Source organism: Nilaparvata lugens, chromosome X, assembly GCF_014356525.2.
Source record: "Nilaparvata lugens isolate BPH chromosome X, ASM1435652v1, whole genome shotgun sequence".
Lineage (NCBI taxonomy): Eukaryota > Metazoa > Arthropoda > Insecta > Hemiptera > Delphacidae > Nilaparvata > Nilaparvata lugens.
Genome location: NC_052518.1, coordinates 49,929,507 through 49,951,198, shown reverse-complemented (window position 1 = coordinate 49,951,198; position 21,692 = coordinate 49,929,507). Strand labels below are relative to the sequence as shown.

The following is a 21,692-nucleotide window of genomic DNA, read 5'->3' as shown; positions in this document are numbered from 1 at the left end:
AACAATGTCTGGTAGCCCTGGTAATGTAATGTAATGAAATGTGATCGTATGGTTGATTGGAAGTCTCCAACCAGCCTGATCAGATTTCTTAGTGGGGCCATTGGCAAACATTTTAAAAAAGCCCTGATATTATAATAATGACTTTATTCCTAGTAGATAGCATTTCTAGTAGATGGCTGAATATTCTCGTTACCACATTGCAAAGGATGTTCAGTGAGGTCTACTGTTATCTGGACTACCAGAGTATTGTAACTTCTAATGTCAGATTGAGTAAGAGCTTGAAATTTATTCCTATTTAGTGTACTCCATGTTCAATAATCTGCCACTATCTTATATTAGAAGAAACTTGCCTCTGAATAAATTAAAAAACGCACTGAATCTAATTCTGAATGAAAATGCTTATTATTCCGTAAATTAATTTTCAAATTGTTGAAAATGTGATATTCAGTGCTGTGAGTTTATAAATAGTTTATGTTTTTTTTCAATGTATGACTTAATTTATTCAATTGTACTGGGTGATGATAATTATGACTTGATAAGACTGATTTGATGAATGATTACACTATTCATAAGATGACTACTAAGATGTTATGAATTGAATTGCTCATTTATTGTATAACAGACTATAAGCTGAATTTTTCAGACAAGGCCTAATCGCCTAATCTACATCCAAATTGTTTGTATTCATCGGTCAATATATTTCTTATTTCTAGACGCCAGCTAAGAAAGGGGTTTCAATTTTCGTAGAATAAGCACTTAATTCAAAACTGTATGTTTTTCAAAAAATGTTGTGATTTCAAATTCAAATTTCGTTTATCACACACATATACGAAATTTAGAATTAATGAAAAAGTGGACCGGAATAAGGTTTATGATTGTTGTTCTTCTGTATTTATACTAAGTGACGTATTTATCAGTGATGGCTCTTAAACTGTAGGCTTATTATTAAATAACGAATTGCTTAACCCAACTGTCCAGTTGAGAGTGGATTTGGTAGTGCTTATTTTGGGACTGCATTTGGTAAGTGCATTACATAATGGTGTTTCATGTTTGAAATTCATGTACCAGTCACATGCATAGATAGATAGATAGATTGAATAGCATTCACTGCCCACCTAAATCAGGGGGATCTGGAACTTGTCAAAAAATCTAAATGGTCGAACAAAAAAGACAGAGCCCACAGTAGCAAATACACAAGACACAGGGAAAGAAAACATTATACCATTCATGTGATGATGTGAAGTAATGTTGAATATACTCTTCCTTTGAGTAAAAAACACTTTTAGATAAATCTATCTTTAAAACTTTCGATGAGATCTAAAGTTGCGTTCATTCATACTCTTCATGAAATCAGGTAAAATATTATATAATTGGATGCCAGAGCTTCTGATGCATATTTTTCCATTTTCATCGAAAAAACACACTGGCGTCTGCCGAACGTGACTTTATCACAATGCAGCAACTTGTATTTTCCTTTGATGTCTCTCAATAGAATTTGTTGAGCTATTCAGTTGGAAAAATAACTAGTAGTTCTGTGAACAGTAGACCTCGCGCAGTTAAAAACCACAGCCTCCATCAGGGTAAATTATGTGCTGTTATGACGTGTCGGAGAAATATCGATGTCCAAGCCACTAATGGCTGTTTGAAATGTATCGTCAATAATTATTGATATTAAGTATAATTATTATAATTAGAATGCTAATAATTTGTTGTAAACAACTACTATCATACCGAGTTGAAATACCTACTTACCGAGTTGAAAGCAGAGAAAAGTCGGGAGAAAATAACAAGCTACCTACTTCAAGTTATCAATATTGAATGCCTCATCGCTTGCAATAGTCCACACGACAGCTGATTTTTACCAAATAACAATGGGATATTAATTGCATGCGTCATTTCATGCAATTAATAATCCACTCGACAGCTGATTTATGATGAATAATTCTATAGTCTTATTTTTACGGTAATACTGGCGTTTGAAAGAGACTCTTTTTCCTTTTGTTTTATCCTTGAAATGCAAAATTTCAAAAAACCTTGTATATATATATGTTGACGCGCAATTTAAAGAGTAACATACCTGTTAAATTTCATTGAAATCTATTGCCGCGTTTCGCCGTAAATGCGGAACATAAAAATATTTGGACATAAAGAGAAATGCAAAACCGTCGACTTGAATCTTAGACCTCACATCGCTCGGCCAATGAAACTCTGGATATCTGTGTTCTTTTAAAAGTAGAACCTCTCTATAACGAACCTCCACTCAACGAAATCCTCTACACAACGAATTTTTACCCATGACATTTTAGAGGAATTGTTTAGTTTCAGCAGAAAGGTCAATAGACTGAAAATAATGGCAATTCAGGTAGGAAGAAGATAGAGTGGTAAACAGTTAATAAAGGGTGAAACACATGTCGGAAATTGAATGCAAGCTACTGGATATTGAATTCCAAGAACTTGTCATTATTGTAGACCAGGCAGGTGAACGACTGGACTTCCCCATTCTTGCTTTTGTTACACATTTCAATTCTTTGAACTGACTATGATGATGATAGCTGTGACGAACCTGTGGAGAAGAATCCATCAGATCAAGAAGTTCTAGAGGCTTTCAAAATTATCAGGCTAGGATTAAAACTGAAAAATAGTGTACCAGACATGTCTGACTGTTTGAATAGAGGTGAGTCGTTTATCGAACATGATTTTTTATTCAAATGCAAAATTGAACCGAAAATTACTCACTTTTTCAAATATGAAACATTAAAAAATAGGAAAGTTGATATTTATAGTGGAGTTATTGACAAAATAACCGTATTTTGCGTTCCATCTAATAGTAGTGTAAAGAGTTGAAAGATATTGCTACAGAGTATGTACTTTGATTAAACTCCACTAATAGTACAAATCAAGCTTTCTCTAAATAAATTGGTTAGTTTACTTATTACATTCTATAATTATTCAAAAAAACATGTTTTTTTTCAAACAGCATGAATTTTCAAATTTCCATATTAATATTGGCCTAATAAGTACCCTACATACGTTCGCGATGATATGTTCTATGTACCATATTCATTTATTTACCGCCGTGATACGATATTATAAGATCCATAGGATCGTGGCAGTTTTCTTGACAGAACCTCCCAATAACGAATACCTCTCTGCAGCGTATTTTTTCTCGGGATAATCGACTTCATTATACAGAGGCTCGACTGTACCTCTGAATAGCATAGATTCTACTTGTTCTACCGAGGCAGTACCATTTTGATTTTTTTTTCATAGTACATGGCACTATTGAAATTAAAACTGTTCTATTGATTTATTCTAGTTTTGTCTACAGAATTGTGAAACTGCATATGAGGAGTACTGTATGTCTATTTTTTTGTTATCAACGTCTGCATCTATTTTCAGTTTGAAGAACTGGATATCAATCCAGTATTATAAACACACATTATTTACATACATATAAAAACAAAATGATACACAATTTTTTTAGAACAACAATGCTCAAGGTAAAAACCTGTGACGGGAGAAAAATCTAAATTTTCACATGAAAACGTCACTCGAAAATAATTATGTCACCCGGCATCACAACAGATTGTCTTTTAGAGTCCTTGACTAAGAATAGTTAATCTCACAGTTGTACAGTCAGTGTCAGTGAGATTTTCTGCACACACTTCATTGTTACCATAATATTCAGATGATGGTATTTCTAGATGGAATGGATCGGCGTGAATACGCCGAATGGATCGACTCGTATCATTTGAGAATGGTGATAATGATGAGTAAACATGAATATGTTAAAAGGAATAGTCTCCATCTCCATTATGTTCTTAGGGATTTGCTTGTGACCATGTTTCTATCATTTTATCAATTCGAAGATCAGCCTTCAAAAATTCAGGTCAACTTATACATTTCAACTCACGTTGCTACACGTTTCAACTTAGCAAAAGGACAGAGGGAATTAGTATCATTATTCTCTAGAGCCCTGGAAATATCCCTGTTATTGTTCTTGGTACCTTATACAAAAGGGACTCCATAATACAAAAACGAATCAGTCCTTGCTGGACAAAGCTAGAGGAAGAAGAAAAAGAAGAAGAAGAAGACAACAGGAGGAGAAGAAGAACAAGCGAGAAGAAGAAGAAGATAATAGAAAAAGGAGTCAGAAGAAGAAGAAGAAGAAGAAGAAGAAAGAAGAAGAAGAAGGAAGAAGAAGAGAAAGAGGATGAACAATAATAATAAGAAAAAATATAGATAGGAGAAGATTATAACCGTTGAATACACTATTTTATCTATAACCACTCTTTTGACGAATTGGAAACTTATAAATTACTGGTGGTACTCCCATATAGTAACAGTCAGGGGTGTATTTAAATACCGTTGGATAATATCTTTCCAATATTGTTTCATTCATCTAGAAGTATATAATCTGTTCTTTCTTACATTGATATCACTTATGTATAAGTTACTGCAGTAACAAAATTATTTGATATTGACTGAACAATTAAGTCACATTGAAATAGTTATTTTGGAGTTTGGTAGAAATACATTTACATGGAACTCAATTTATTCATTAAAGGCAATCTACATAATTCTAATAGGTTCTGATAACCCATAATGATAAAATAGGTGTTCAATGAATAAATGAAGCCTAACAACTTGAAATATATTTCAAATTATTTAAGATTAAATTGATTCTACCTCGGTGCTAGTCAGTTTTACATCTGTACATGTATCATTGTATTGAATTATTAAATATTTGATGATTTTGGTAAAACAACATTTTAATCCTGGACTAGTAGTTCTATGAACAGTAGACCTCGCGCAGTTATAAAACACAGCCTCGTCTCATACTGTCCATAAGAGTAAATCCTGTTTGTATGTTGTGTCGGCAAGATATTGATGTAGAAACGGCTAATGACTGTTGGGGTTAGTGTATCAAAAATATGCTAACATCAAAAGCTAATCTCCTCCAACACACTGGCAACAGGTCAGCCCGAGTTGAAAGCAGATTTCGAGAGAAAATACTATGTTTTCTTTCCGTTATTAATTGCATGAGTTATTGCATGCAATTAAAAATCCACTCAACAGCTGAATTATTATGGATGATTCTATTCTGATTTTTACTGTAATATTAGCGTTCGAAGGAGACTTTACCTATTGTATTAACCTTGAAATGAAAAAATCCAAAAAAAACTTGTATATACATCGAGGCATAATTTAAAAAGAAATATACCTGTCAAATTTCATGGTAATCTATTGCTGCGTTTCGCTGTAATTGCGGAACATATAAACATGAAGAGGAATGCAAAGCCGTCGACTTGAATCTTAGAACTCACTTCGCTCGGTCAATAAATCGAAATTTTAAGAAACCACAAATATCCTGGATGGGAAGGGGAATCATATGCTATGTAGATTTGAATCTAAATGTCTAGGATACTCTAAACAGTCCACTAAATTCATCATTTTTTCTCCCACAGGAGAAACGTTTAAAGCTGGCATCAAATGATGTCACCACATTATTTACATATGTAAATTATATATTTATATATGTATGTCACGTGGATTGAAGGAGCGTTGTTTGTCACGTTGTTTGTTGATTGAAGGAAGATTCTATTCATGTCACCATAATATATATGTATATATATTGAAAAACAGATGACATCCAATTTATTAGAGGGAATGGAATGCCTTCATCTCCATGTGTAGGCAACACACCATACCAACCTTGTTCCTATGAGACTGACCTTGTCTCTGTGACACTCCACTTGATCGAATGGGACTCTACCCCTCTTCTTGTTCCAGTTACACTACTTGTTCCAGTGAGACTGACCTTGTCTCTGTGAGACTCACCTTGTCTCTGTGAGACTCACCTTGTCTCTGTGGGAACTTGTTCCTATGAGACTGCCATTTATAAAAATACTTGTTCCTATGAAACTTGTCTCTGTGACACTAATATCATTCAAAAACACTACTTGTCTCTGTGAGAACTTGCCTCTGTGATACGGACCCCTTTTAACTATAGAAAAGCATTAAAAACGAGGGGCTCGAGCCTGACACTGCCTTTACTCGAAATCTATCATTATCAATAGTCCAATCTAATCGTCATTTTCCAGGAAACAGCCCCGAGAAAATAATTTTTCTTGTTGGTGTATTTTGGAGCGCATCATTCAAATCTGTAATTTGCTAATACGCCAGAGGGCGGCCTCACCCCTAAAAACCCCAAGATCACCCAAATTTTTGGACTATTTCAAATTTTTCCATTTTATTTCAATAACCACGATTTTTTCAAAAAAAGCATTCCCTTACAAAATTAAAGACTATTAAAAATTCGGGAAACTCACTACTTCTACTCTACAACTTATACAACTTTGAGTATTAAAGAGTATTGATAAAAAATTACATACCATGTGGAAGAACAATTGATTCTGAACAAGATTCCTCAGAAATTTCAAATTTAGTATTGGGGGGAGGGGAAGTACTGGTGGAAATGGAAAACTATTCCCTACAGCCAAAATACAAAATTTCCATTATACTGTAACAGCTTTCGGGGTCTTCCCAACCGATTAAATAAATATTTTGGATTATATCTATATAGAAGAAATATATTCTATCAAAATCACCCGTTAGATGAACTAAATCTCAGTAGTTCCTGGTGGGAAGACGCTTATAAGGACACCTCAAGGATCACAATTTCAAATTCATATTAACTTTTGACACAATGATTGGATCTTTTCGTACCAGCTCATTCCTCTCAGCTCGTCAAGGCGGTTCAAAATCATGTATCACAAGTAGAATTTGATAGAAGAATGGAAACTTTAATCTTCAGTGAACTTTAAAACCCATATTTCCAAACACAAAAAAATGGCCAATTTCTATATTGAAAGCGATACGTGTTCTTGAATTTGATTGTAGAACAGAATTTCTCCTTTCGGGTGATTCCCGTAAAAAAGTTACATTCGTCCGTTACAAAATATCAAAAAATTGACGATATTTTCCTCATTTTCACAGTCTTCGCAGTTTTTTTATAATAACCAGTTATTTAAGACGAATTAAAGGAAACTAAGCTTGTAAATCATTATATTTTCTTCAATTTGAAACCAATCGAAAGTCTCTATCATGTATCAGACTTGTTTTAGAAACACTTGATAGGCAGTAAAATTGCAAAAAATAGAAGAGTGTTCAATGGGCTGTAAATTTAAAATGGTACTGGAATCGGAAGAATTGTTCATGAGAGTGAAAAGAGGAAAAAATTCTCTACAAACTCCACTACATTTTGAATTTCTTATGCGAAGTGTTTCACAAGATACGCTGCTTTGAATATGGAAATTAGTCATTTTTTTGAGTATAAAAATATGAGTATATGAAGAAATCTTCCATTTTTTCTTATAAAATTCACTTATGATACATGCTTTTGAACATCCTTGACAAGCTGAGAAGAAGATGTGGTAAGAGAAGATTCGATCATTGTGTCAAAACTTATGAGGGTTTGAAATTATTCTTGAGGTGTCCTTATAAGCGTCTCGGTAGATTCAGATAGATCTATTAATTCAAAACAGCATAGAAATGATTTAAAATTAGTTTTGAAAGTACCGTACTTTCAACTGATTATTTTACTGCTTGGGAGTTTTTTTTTTTTTTAAATATAAAATAAATAGAAGTCTTTAATGAACGAAATGTTCTACAGAACTAAAGAATGAAATCAAGACTTTTATACGAAGACTTATTACCAAGTACTTATACTAATTACTAATTACTTTTATGGTAGACTAATTACGAAGCTACTACAGTCACTTTCATTGCTAACGTACCATTCCTGTACTCTTCTTATATTTCCTGTTATCGTCAAAATACTTGTATAAAATGAAGTATCAGAAATTAGGCCTACTTCCTTCAAGCTGAAGAAGAGACTCAGTGCCTTGAAAAATGTCCACAACCCACAAAACATTCAAAAAATCTCTACTCTACAACAGTAGGCCTAGTGTTGTAGAGTAAAGATTTTAAAAAATATTGAATTGTGATAATCTTTGACTTATATTTTATTTTGCAGGCAACCCTCCTGCAGAAGGCTGGCAAGTTGTTGTGTGGTTCCATGAAGGCAACTTCAGTGTGGGTGCAGCTAGTCTCTGGGATGCTACAGCATTTGCAGTTAAACAGAGGGTAATATATCATAATATGACTATAATTCAACTCTCATTAAGCAACCCTGTTCTTGTACATTTTTTGGAATACCTCTCTTATTTTGTTGATGTGGTTAACTATATAATTATTATTAACTTATTGTTACGCACTGTAAGCTGTGAAAACCTGACTAGCAGGTGTGAAAAGTAGCTGGTGTGGGCCAGTGGTGCTGCTTTTGTTGAGGATGGTGCTGAAAAGAGGTTGATTCATGTAGTAGGCTATGATATTCAACTTTACAGACTACTTGGGTGGTCTATGTGACTATTCTATGAATTTAATAAAAAAAGACAGTCATTGACCTACAATTATACAAATTAATTAATTAGAACCTACATGATTTTTTTATTTACAAACTCTTAATAGTTGAAAAAAAATGTTGTAGACTGTAGAAACATTAGTAGCTCCAAATTAGAGCTAACCCCATTTCATGTCACTTTCACACTAGGACTAAAGGTGATATTCCTTATCGACTCTAGCCGCGCGGCTTGTCGTCGCTAAGGAATTGCACCTTGAGACAGAACATTGCAAATAAATCAAACCTTCAGATTCACAAACACTGAATCACTCATAATGAACCAAGATCTATGTCTAATCTCATAAATCTTTCAACAGTAATTCGTTAACTTATTTATACTATAGTAAAGAAAAGAACTGGCTTATAATATAGACGTAAACACACGGCTTATAATATGGTAACTGGCTACGTAACTGGCTTATAATATACACGTATACACACGGATGGGAAATTCACGTATACATGTACCGTACGGGATACGGAATACATGTTTGACGCATCATCACGTCTAGACTACTGAAATGATTAACTTGAAATTTTGCTAAACAATTCTTAATTCACCGAGGATGCGGTTATAAGCCTATTTTCAGTGCTTCAAAATTTCAGTATGCGTCAAGTGTTCAGTTTGTCAATTTTATATATTCGCCGGGTTTCCAGTAAGTCAAGTACTCAGTCCCTCAAGTTTTGGATTTTTCAAGTTTCCAGTTTGTGGTACTTTGCTTGAGTGGTTTCTATCTATCTTTAATATTAGGAAGGACGGAATTAGCTTATATATTTTATGTATGGGATAGGAAATACACGATTGACGCATTATCAATTTTAAATGAAGCTTCTGAATTTACCGAGGAGGGATATAGGCTTATAGTTCCATAGCTATTAATCGAATGACTAGAACAAATTTATTCAATTTGTAATTCAAAGTTTACGCAACTATAGAAGCCCAACCGAATGGAGCTATCTCCAAGTTGATCCGTAGATTTATTGGTAGCACGCGCGAATCATGAATTAAAGGTTGTGGGTTCGAGACCGATCAAACTCAATTTTATTTTGCTGAAAACTTTTAACTGTGATTAAGATTATCCACGTAATTTTCAAAAATTAATAAATTATTATTCTATTGTTTTATGTTTCCTGGACATTAGGAGATTGCATTTTACATCACAGAATTTTCCCCAGTGCAAAGCACGGGTTACCAGTTATCTGCTAGTAGATTTATAAAATGAAAAACAACTGATTTACCAATTGTTTTTCATTGAAAGAGACAAAACGTAAACAAACGTAAACAAACACTAGGTATATCGCTCAGCATTCTAAGGGAAATAATTATTGAGAAACAATATGCAAGCCAAGGGACAATTCGAACGGTCCCACTCTGATCCAATGCATGATTCAATTCATGATTCCCTATGAGCTGCCTTCCCGTAGAGTGGAGCGTTCTTGACCCCCCAACTCACTGGTTGGGTACCTCGCCTTAACCATCTCAAGGCTTTATGTGGCTAGCGTAACTGAAATCGTTCATATCTCTAGTTTCAATAAGAATACCTAAACAAAATTGATTCTCATGTCTTCCTCACATCATTCCCTACAATGATTAATGTCATACCTTTTCATTTCAGCTGCAACTGTTTGATAGTTATCAGTGCATAAGTTAAAATAGTTCGATATTAAACGTCTGCATACATTTCTATTTTCTTTGATAGGCCATTACGCAGGCTTTAAATAACAAAATGTTATTAATAGACCTCCAAATTGTTATGGAATCATACGTACGGTACTTGATGATCACAGAACAACAGAGTATGCGTTCAAACGAAACAAATAGTCAGTAATGGATCAGTGTGACTCTGATCTAAAACTAGACCTGACTAATAATTCAATTATATTATAGAACTGTGAAGATAATTATAATGTAAGCTTAGTCAGGTATCTTTGATATTCCAGTTGTATTCAGTTCCACAAATATGATGAATTCTGACCAGGTCACACTCAGTTGACGATTTTTTCTCACAGACTTTATTTACATATGAATTATTACACTAAAAACATCATTTACTCTTCACAATATACACATAGCTCTATAGATATATAAATATTGTATGTAGGTGAATAAATAGTCCGGCAATATGTTTATTGTCCTTTAAAATGTATAGGCTAAGTTTTTTCAGTTTCTGCCTGATTTTCTGTTCTTGAATATGTTGATTTTTGTCGAGTTATTGAGAAATATATTTGTGATATAAATAAATTAATAATTATCCCCGGCAACTGAAAGACTAGCTGGATACAGATGAATTTCAAAATGTGATAATTATTCCTGTTTATAGGAATTGAAAAATCTATTCTTTGACAAAGGCAGTTCTATCAATTAGTCTACTTTTTTCTATGAAATGAGTCGCTGAAATCAAGCTAGTGTTGAATAATGTAGTAAAAAACATAATATATATGCAGTACATATAAGTCATGAACAATAGAGGAAAAATAGTGTGTAAATGAATATGTCAATTCATTGTACCATTGATAGTATTAGGCCTCTTTCACACAATAGGAGACGTGCAACTTGAACACTGAACAGTGTTTACGTTTTTTTGTCGAAGTACATTGAGTTCAATCGTGTCTTCTACATGGTGATCCCGAGCCAGGAACCTCATTTTGTCACGTCTTTTCCCCTCGAGGCAAGCAGAAACCCGATTTGATATAGACTAGCAGACAAATCGCCGCTTTCACATGGTGATCCTATGGTCAGTTTCACACGGCAGAGTCCTCGCTCCTGGAAGATCATATTTCATATTTTGCAGCTCTCCTGTGCTTTCACATGGGGATCTTACGAATAAGCCGACAGATCTAACAACTAGGCCGACGTTTGCTCAAAGTATGACTCATCACTTTTTCTCAAAGTCTAACTTCCTAAAAAATATAGATAGAAGATTTCTGATTTCGGATTTGGATTCAGCGACCCCAAATTCTATATATAGTAAGTCCCATTTTCAAAAATACCCGAAAACAAGGGAGTTATAGCTGTTTTTAATAATATAGCTTTCCATTATCATATGCTTATATAGTACATACTAAGATAATAATACTCCTGCCTCACAAAGGGACAGGCAAAGGTTTCAAGAAGTTTTTGAACTCCTGAGAAGTTTAAACATAAACATTTTCAATTTTTAAAAGTTATAGTTTTCCAAAAAAATATTGAACTATGAAAAGATGAATCCAAATATGAAATCATAAATCATCTCCACTCATCACCCAATAAAATAGGAGGAAAAGGAATGTTGTACAGTTAAATTCACTGAATTTCAGTGCTGCCATAATGCGAAAAGCATAACCATTGTACCAACTATTCTAAATTATCGTACTGTATTAAATACACAATTTTGTGAAGCCATGCTTTGTTAAAGCCAGTTACTCAGAAAGCATTTTTTTGTTGTTCGATTTTTTGTCGTCCTTATGAATTCTGTTGAAGCAAACATAATGTTATTTAAGAAGTTGTTCTGAACCTGTATAAAGAATTCATAGAATTCTTAGAATTCATTGGAACGGTAAAAAATCAATTTTACGAAAATCGATGTACATGTAACTGGATTTAGAAGATCAATACGATAATGTGTTCTATCACAATTTAATCACAGAAATATTTAAGTGAAAACGTTGGGCGCAAACTTTCTGCCATGAGGAGACAAATAAATTTATGAAAAGCTTGATAGCTTGAATAGTGATCTGATATAATTTGTTACACGTTTTTAGTGACTAATTTTTATTGTTTCTTCAATCGGCAGGAAAACTTTGGTTTTTCAAAGTTATCTTACTCCCTTATTTTGGGGTATTTTCAGAAATCAAGATAAATATCCTACCAAATTTCCTACACAAATACAGTGCAAGTTGTATTATAATAGCTACAGTACTTACGTACTGTATAGTACAGTACTCCAGTCATCACTTTTTCTCAAAAATTATCTTTCTTGAAAATGAAGATAGAAAGATTCTGATTTCGGATTGGATTCAGCGACCCCTAATTCTTTAAAGCGTAAGTCCCATTTTCGAAAATATCCAAAAACAAGGAAGTTATGGATGTTTTTAATAAAGCCTTCTATTATCATATAATTTTATGGTAAAAACGACACAGGTACTGTACTATACAGTACGTAGGCCTATGTACAGTAGCTATTATAATATAACTTACACTGTATCCATGTAGGAAATTTGGTGGGATATTTATTTTGATTTCTGAAAATAACCAAAAATAAGGGAGTAAGATAACTTTGAAAAAACAACGTTTCTCTGCCGATTGACAAAACAGATTAAAAATTAGTCTAAGTCATATTATGTCTTAGACTAAAAACGTGTAACAAATATCAGATCACTATTCAAGCTATCAAGCTTTCCATAAATTTATTTGTCTTCCCATGGTAGTAGGTTTGCGCCCGAATGTTTCCACTTAAACATTTCTGTGATGATCATTAAACTGTGATAGAACACATTATCGTATTGATCTTCTAAATCCTGTTACATGCACATTAATGTTCGTAAAATTGATTTTTTACCGTTCCTATGAATTCTACCAGGTTCAGCGCAACTTGTTAAATATCATCATGTTTGATTCAACAGTATTCATAAGGACGGCAAAAAATCGAACAACAAAAAAGCCGAAGTTTGTGGACGTTATGCGACATAGAAATCAAAAGCTTGGTCCATAGTTCTACGACTGAGGATTTAGCGACTAAAATCGACAAGCCATGATTATGTTGACCCTGGAATTGTATCTATTCGTATTTTTTCTGCACCAGATAAGTATTTTTGTTCTACAAGAATGAATATTGATGATCAAGAAATCATAAGTTTTTGGTTAGCCAAAATTTTTCAGTTTACTGCAATTTCTGTCCAATTTAACTGGCAGATGGATAATCCATCTAATTATTCCTGTCTCATCCATTGAATTTGGAAGAGAGAAATAGATCTGTTTCATCTCTCCATGGATTTTAGACTTTTTAGAGTAATAAGTTAAGATTTTTCACAAAAGTGTTAAATTTTCGGAATCCCTGAAATTTAAGATTGTAAGTTATCCAGTTAAATCTTTTGATTTTCATAATCACTCCGAAAGCGATTGCTTTCTCCTTTAGGCAGTTTTCTTTTCAAGTTTAAGGTTTTTCTCTTGAGGTCTAGAGGCTTAGCTTTTTTTCACTTTCTCTAAAAGTTTTCAGCTATTCTTGTAAAAGACTTTCCTTAAGCCCAATAGTCACTAGGAGACATATTGCGGATAATCTCAGGTTGTCTACGAAACATGTCTATAGACCAGTCCTCGTCTATGGGCCGGTTAGGAGACCAAAAATTGCAGGTCTATAGTCCGCCAGCAGAAATGGGGGACTTCATGCAATGTTGGAGATTCTTGTGAAAACTCAACTGTCTCCTCCAAATCTGTATGGACATTTGATACAAGGTATCTCTGTCTCTAGACGGCTAATAGACTGTGCTCTGTAGACTGTAGAGCGTCTTGCAACTCGGTCTCCTAGTATGTAGTAGAGCCTTCTAGGTTAGACATTCAAAATCAAATCAAATTCATTGAGAGTAGAACAACATTTTCTCGCTATTCACCTCTGCCTCAAATTTCCCGGTATCTCACTATAGGTTCACGTTATCATGTTACACGAGAATTTATTTTCCATAATAATTCAACATATCAACAACACATGAATACAAGAGGAAAAGATATCTTTGAATTTAAATTTTGGATAAATTTTAAATTTATTACACGGATAAAATCACCATTCAAAAATCACACTCATTGGAAAAATCCATTTTTTTATAATAATTCAACATTATCAACAACCTCTGAATACAAGATGAAAAGATTATAAATTTATTTCTTTGCTTTACTTTGCTCTCCACATCACATCGCTTTCCACATCAAGAATTTCTTGATATTTCTCAAGATGAAAGATATCAGATTAGTTTACATTAATCAGATTAGTGGAGTATGTACTTGTGAAAATTTATTTATTTGCTCAAGACCTAATTGAACATTGAGCAATTATTCAAATGAATCAGATTTCCAAAAGTGTACCTTACATTTATAATGATCTAGAATTGAGTTTGTCCCAAGTTGAGTTTTTTTCAAGCAATAGTAACAAATATATTCCCATACCGTGCAAGCCTACTAGAGACTGTCTGAGCTTACGTATACTTTTCGCAAACCATCTAAAAAATTATTGGTCTCAGGGTCTCTGTCAAAAAACAAAGAACAAAACCTAGTCTACAATATTAATAATAATGTGTGGAGTTTCAAGTCACAATAATTCATGATAATTGAACAGTGTGTTGTTTAACCTGGGTTGCTGCGTTGTGTTTGAAGAGTTGAAAGACATGTTGGAAAATATTAACGTGAAAAAAATGTATACCCAAAAACAATCTTCCTATGATATTACCAATACAAAATAAAAGTAATAAGGTTCTCTCTCTCTTCTATATTCTATGAAGGCAATCAAGATACCTGAAATAGTAAGCAGCGAAGATGGAGAAAGTTTTTTTTTTAGTAAAACTAATGAAATTTCCATTCATTGATTCATAAATCATATGAGATTAATAGAGCAATTGGCGAAAGAAATATAATAAGAATGAGTGATGAAAGAGTACCACAATAACTGTTTTGATGAAAGGATGATGGGCATCCGAAAAAGAGGAAGGCCAAGAATAAGATGGATCAGCGATGTGGTAAAAGATCTCCGTGTGCTAGGTGTGGCAAACTGGCGGCAGGGAGCACAAGAGCGGGATGTATGGAGGCGTCATATAGAGGAGGCCAAGGTCCACCCTGGACTGTAGAGCCAAATAAAGTAAAGTAGAGTAAAGTAAGAAGATTCATAAAACATTTGATGTGCTGGTACTGTAGACTGTGTTTTTCTTCTTTCTATTACCTTGTCCATCGACAGTGGAACATTTATCCACTTTTAACATCTGTTTCATTCAAAATACAGACTGCCTGGCATATCAAGTAATATTGTTTTGCAATGTGTTTCAGGTGCTTGTTGTAACAAGCTCTTATCGGCTGAACGTGTTTGGATTTTTTTCGACTTTGGATGGAATGGCACCAGGCAATGCAGGCCTATTGGACCAGGTGGCAGCTCTGGACTGGGTGCATGCTAAGATCAGCACTTTTGGTGGCTCAACTCAAAATATGGTGCTGGCTGGGCATAGTGCTGGTGCAGAGAGTGTCACCCTTCACATGATGTCTCCCCTGTCAGAAGGCAAATTCAGCAGAGCAATTGCCATGAGTGGCAGTGCACTTGCTCCAGGCACCATCAGATCACCACAAAAAGATCCTTACTTGACTGACTTGGCAGAACGGTTTGAGTGCAACGTGAAGCCTACAAGCGAACTACTCGACTGTCTCAGAGAGGTCTCCGGGAAAGATCTACTTAATGGAGCCATTCAAATAGCAGACTGGGGTCCAATTGTTGATTTTTCTTTCGTCAATGACACTGCTCAAGCTTTCTTACCTGCTGAACCTTCCGAGCTACTTGCAGCTGACAAATTCAACAAAGTCGACTTCCTAACTGGATTCACTGACATGGAGCGAGCGTTTGTGTTTGCAGAGACATTGGCGTCTGATTTCAACAGGGATGTTTTCCAGAATCGAATTAATGATGAAGTAAATGCCGGTCACACATTCGAAGTGAACAGTTCATGCACTGTCAACTATGAATTACTTTATGATTCCGTCATTTTTTTCTATAGTCCTGCTCTACACAACCAGGATGTATCGGTGTTTAGAAAGAAATACTTGGACTTTTGTACGGAAAAGTATTATGCAGCTGGATCATTCCTGCATGCAACATACGTGAGCAAGTCAAATGTGGCTTATGTTTATAGGTTTGATTACAAGCTGAAAACTAATGGTGTAGTTGATTTGGAGGAATGGATGAATGTGCCTCACATGATGGAACTGCCCATTGTGTGGGGCATGCCATATTGGACTTCATTTGTGTCACCAGTTGTTTGGAACAATGCAGACAGGAAGCAGACTGATATAGTTATGAGTCTTTGGGGAAACTTTTCTAGAGCATCAACTCCAGCAGCAACAAAGGGTCGAGGGCTACATTGGGAACCTTTCACCGAAGAGTCTCCCGGAGTGCTAATAATTGACAAGAACATAGAAATGAGTGACATCAATACTTTTGATTATAAAGCCACCAAGTTTTGGAACTACTACTATCCAAAACTGTCAGAGGCTTCAACTACCTGTTGTAATACCACGGCTGGCGCCACTACTGTCCACATCTGCAATGCTTCATCTGCATCATTCTTGCTTTTGTTGATTGCACACGCCACACGTGAATTGTAGTCGAAGGGATCTAACTATTTGTAAATATCTATTATTTTTCTAATAAAAACAAAATAATGGCCGCTCATTCTAACTTTGTATAAAATAAAACTTGATACTGTTACGAATGTGATAGCAATTAATACATAGGCCCTATTCTTCATAGTGAGATTCTCTAACTGTCAGCATTGGTTGAATGAGAAGCGTTGATGTTATCTTCAAGGAAAGCTGACACTTAAAAGTTAATCTAAGTATAGAGTTGTCCTTTTTGAACTGTTGATAGTATTATAATCCAACATTGTATCATTTTTAAATTTACCGAGAAACACATATTTGCACATGATTCATAAATTTCAGGAGTGTTTCTAGACAATGGATCCCATTAACACACAACAGTACCTTTAGATTCATGGAAAATGAGACATTTTAAAAAATCAAATCTAGGTTCAGTCGAAACAGGCAACTGTTGTCATGCCTATTGTTATCTTACATAGAAATCTCAGGATTAGGATAAGCTCAACATAATAGTTGCATTGATATGATTCAAATTGAGATAATAATATTTTTGCAAGGAGAATCTTTTTGACAAACTTTATCAACACATTTGCTTGTGGAAGACCTGATGATTCTTAAAGACCCTAAAGTTGATTTCTAAAAAAAGTATGAAGGCAGGGATGACATTTATTTTTTTGTATGGATGTCCAAAGAATGTGCCATACATGCAAAACATCCAGTGTTGAACGTCAAAATTGCATATATATCACGGAGTATATTATAGTCTATCATATTGTATAGTTGCAGGTTACTCACACATCAATGAGAAAGTTATATAATCGTTTTAATAGAAAATATGTTCCTTCCTTCCTTCCTCCTCAAAAATAACAAGTACAGGTAGCCTACTTATGTAACTGATTGATACCATAGAGAAATGATAACATAAGAAAATATTCCATGGTATAGGGCGTCCATGTTCCAATTTTTAATGTCAACTCAAGCCGACAGTCCTATTAGTATTTTTCGTGAAGCTATGAGACGCTGGTAGTCTCTCATTCTGTACCGTTCTCTCTCATCCGGCCAAAACAGAATATTAGACAGTAGTCGACAGTAATCGGCTTGAGTTGACAAAAATCAGCTGGAAATTTCTAACATAAACGACCCACACCAGGGATATCTTCTCATGCATGCCTATTCTCTCTACAATGATACCTACTGCTGTGATGTTCGATTCATCGTTAATCGGCAATATACTTCAGACAGATTCAAAATACGGTTCAGTTGAAAAAAAGAAATGAGCTATTTTTATCATGACCACACACATAAGCGATGCAATACTTATACTTTTTCATAAACAATGCTACTCCGAGTTATTGTAAGGTAGAATACGGTACCTATACTAGTACTTTTGATCTAATCGGCCAGTTGCATAAAATTCAATCAAATTGAACCATCGTTAAATGTTACCATCTAACGGAGTCATTGAACGAATCTGATGTTATAATAACTGAATATCATGGAACAGAGGAAATATTATATAAAATATGGTGGTTGACTTGGATTGAATCTCTGTGTAACTGATTCAAATTTTTAGACATACATACATACATATATACATATATACATATATATATATATATATATATATATATATATATATATATATATATATATATATATATATATCAACTTTTAAAAATTCGCGGATGGATGAATATGGTAAATTATCAACCAGGTACATCCGATATGCAGTTTCACTTACTTTCTGACGTTTCGTCATTATCTCAAATGACATCTTCGGAGCGCAGGTAATCTTATACTGACTCCTGCCTGTGCTTCGAAATTCTTCCTCGTGGTCGAAGGGAGTACCTCCTCCCCTCTCCTTCCTCCATGTATTCAGCCTGGCGCTGCTGGGTCAATGGAATTACCGGAGAAGTGTCTGGCTTTTGTGATGTGTTTGTTGTGTTCAGAATGATTTTCCAAAGAGAAGAGATATTTGTACGGTCATCCCTTTTGTTAAGGCTACCTTGTTTCTTTATTTCCAAAGCCTCTCGTACAATCCTAACCCGAAAATCTTGAATGTTGGCTATTTGTTTGGAATTTTTAAAGTTTATTTTGTGCCCTGTGTTCTTTTCGTGGTTGTAAAGAGCTGAGGTGGATTGTTTGTTTTTTATGCTCAGTTTTTGTTCCTCTATCCTGGCTGATATTCTTCTATTTGTTTGACCTACATACATCTTGTCACAATTCAGGCAGGGAATGCTGTAATTGCCTTGATTTCCTAGCTCTAATCTCTGGACGGGTTTCTTTAGAAATTTTGAAATAGTTTGGGAAGGTTTGTAGACTGGTTTGATTTGATGTTTTTTCAGTATTCTTCCAATACGATCGGTGGTACCCTTGATGTATGGAAGGGGGACGGTTTTTTTGATGCTTTCTCTTCCTTGAGTTTTTCTTCAGGTTTTGGAGGTGTAAGTTGTTTTTTCAAAGATTTTTCAATTATACCACTATTGTAACCATTACTCTTCAGTATGGATTTGATTGTCTTGATCTCCTCTTCTTTACTTTTTTCGTCAGTGAGATGAAGAGATCGAAAGATTAGACTATTGACTACAGAGAAGGAATGTGCGGGGTGATGATGAGATAGTGCATTGAGGTATCTATTTGTATGGGTTGGTTTTCTGTATACAGAGTGTTCTCGATTGCCATTTTCGTTTCTGGTGATTAGAATGTCTAAGAACGGTAGTTTAGCTTCTTCTTCTATTTCGAGAGTGAAATACAGTTCACTCTTGAAATAGAAGAAGAAGCTAAACTACCGTTCTTAGACATTCTAATCACCAGAAACGAAAATGACAATCTAGAACACTCTGTATACAGAAAACCAATCCATACAAATAGATACCTCAATGCACTATCTCATCATCACCCGGGGAGGAGGTAGGTACTCCCTTCGACCACGAGGAAGAATTTTGAAGCACAGGCAGGAGTCAGTGTAAGATTACCTGCGCTCTGAAGATGTCGTTTGAGATAATGACGAAACGTCAGAAAGTGAGTGAAACTGCTTATCAGATGTACCCGGTTGATAATTATATATATATATATATATATATATATATTATATATATATATATATATCGTATGAGATAGAGCACATTACATCATTTCTCTAAGTTATATTCAGTGTGTCGAGCTATTGGATGGAATTTGGTGTTGCTTGATGCACCTCATCAAGGTTTCCATTAAATTTAAAAATTGGGCATTCTAATATTATATTCTGTCCAAGTTCGCATGAGCTCTGAAGGATTGGGCCGACCCTCCAACTACTCACACACTCAGTCTTACAGTAGCGCTCATAGAGTAAACATCTTAGTAGTTTAGTTTCACCGTAGTGATAGTTTTCAAAACAATCATCTTTCATCAATAAGTGGGTCACTGGAACATAACCATACAGCAGCTATCTTCATACGTCATCGTCGTCGGATGGATGAGGTCACCAACCAAACCACCGGATGGACTGATCCCGCAATTCGAGGAGGAGGAAGAAGAGGGAACTCTCCAGGAAACCAAGGACTCAAAGTAAGAGAACAACCAGGTAAAATGGAAACTGTTGAACAATTATTGCTGAGTGAATTCAACACAGACATAATGAACATGAAGAGTATCTCTTCGGAATTCAAGGGATGGGCTTCGTCAGAATTTAAAAAAAAAACAAGGTTTCCTGAGCCGAATATGATAATTTCTTGGAATTAGTTCAGAAATTAGCATTGGTAATCGTAAAAGTAGAAACGAGAGCAGTTACTATTAGCCAAATAAGTGATTCTTTAGGGCATCCGAAAATTCAACACTCATTACAGGACATAAGCAAATCTGTTCAGGAAATTAGAAATAAAGACAGGCCTATTACTTACGCAGACATGATACAACTACCGAAAAAAGCTACTTCAAGCGATCCCCAGTCCAATAATCAAGTCAGGAAAATCCTTCCAAAAGAACAGGTAGTCTTAATTAAACCCTCAAATTCCACCGGTAATGAGAAACAAGACAGTGAAAAAATAAAAGGAACACTGAAAACCAACATCGCGAGAAAGGATAACATTAAAACAAGAAAAAAGTACTCGTTAGAGGAGGAGGTTTACTCATTGTTCTGAGTAGATATAAAACGAGACTTTGAGGAAGCTTTTTTGCTCGAAATCCCCTCCCCCCTCACCACCCTCGTCAATCCCACCACCCCTTCCCCTCGCCCACAGGGTGGGGGGTGTTCTAAAAATAGATTTTCCCTTCCCCTTGCCCAGTGGTGATGAGGGGGATGAAAAGAGAGAAAGATATATCTCTCTCTCACTCTCTCTAAAAATAGATTTTCCCTTCCCCTTCCCCAGTGGTGATGAGGGGGATGAAAAGAGAGAAAGATATATCTCTCTCTCACTCTTTCTAAAAATAGATTTTCCCTTTCCCTTGCCCAGTGGCGATGAGGGGGATGAAAATAGAGAAAGATATATCTCTCTCTCACTCTTTCTAAAAATAGATTTCCCCTTCCCCTTGCCCAGTGGTGATGAGGGGGATGAAAAGAGAGAAAGATATATCTCTCTCTCAAATAGATTTTCCCTTCCCCTTGCCCAGTATAGATGAGGGGGATAAAGAAAGTGAGAGAAAAAAAATTTCCCTTTGAGGGGAAAAATTCCCTCTCTCTACATCTATACTGACAGATTGAAGTGAATCCTTCTCTCTACATCTATTGCTATACTGACAGATTGAAGTGAATCCCTCTCTCTACATCTATACTGACAGATTGAAGTGAATCCTTCTCTCTACATCTAATGCTATACTGACAGATTAGCTTTTATTGCACTCGCCATTTCAGATAATCGTTTTTCAAACTCTTCCTTTGTTAATGAAGAACTAGTCAATTTCTGCAAAGTAGATTCTAAATATTGC

General features: G+C 34.9%; 1 protein-coding gene across 1 annotated transcript in view; it reads left to right on the top strand.

Annotated features, from left to right (window-relative positions):
* Positions 1-16,900, top strand: part of LOC111054128 (cholinesterase 1) — a 120,633-nt gene extending 103,733 nt beyond the window's left edge. Inside the window, exons 2-3 of the mRNA XM_039441303.1 lie at positions 8,039-8,148; positions 15,471-16,900. Of these exons, the coding sequence (XP_039297237.1) occupies positions 8,039-8,148; positions 15,471-16,793 (1,433 nt within the window). The 3' untranslated portion in view covers positions 16,794-16,900. The remainder of the gene's footprint in view (positions 1-8,038; positions 8,149-15,470) is intronic.
* Positions 16,901-21,692: the final 4,792 nt, after the last annotated feature.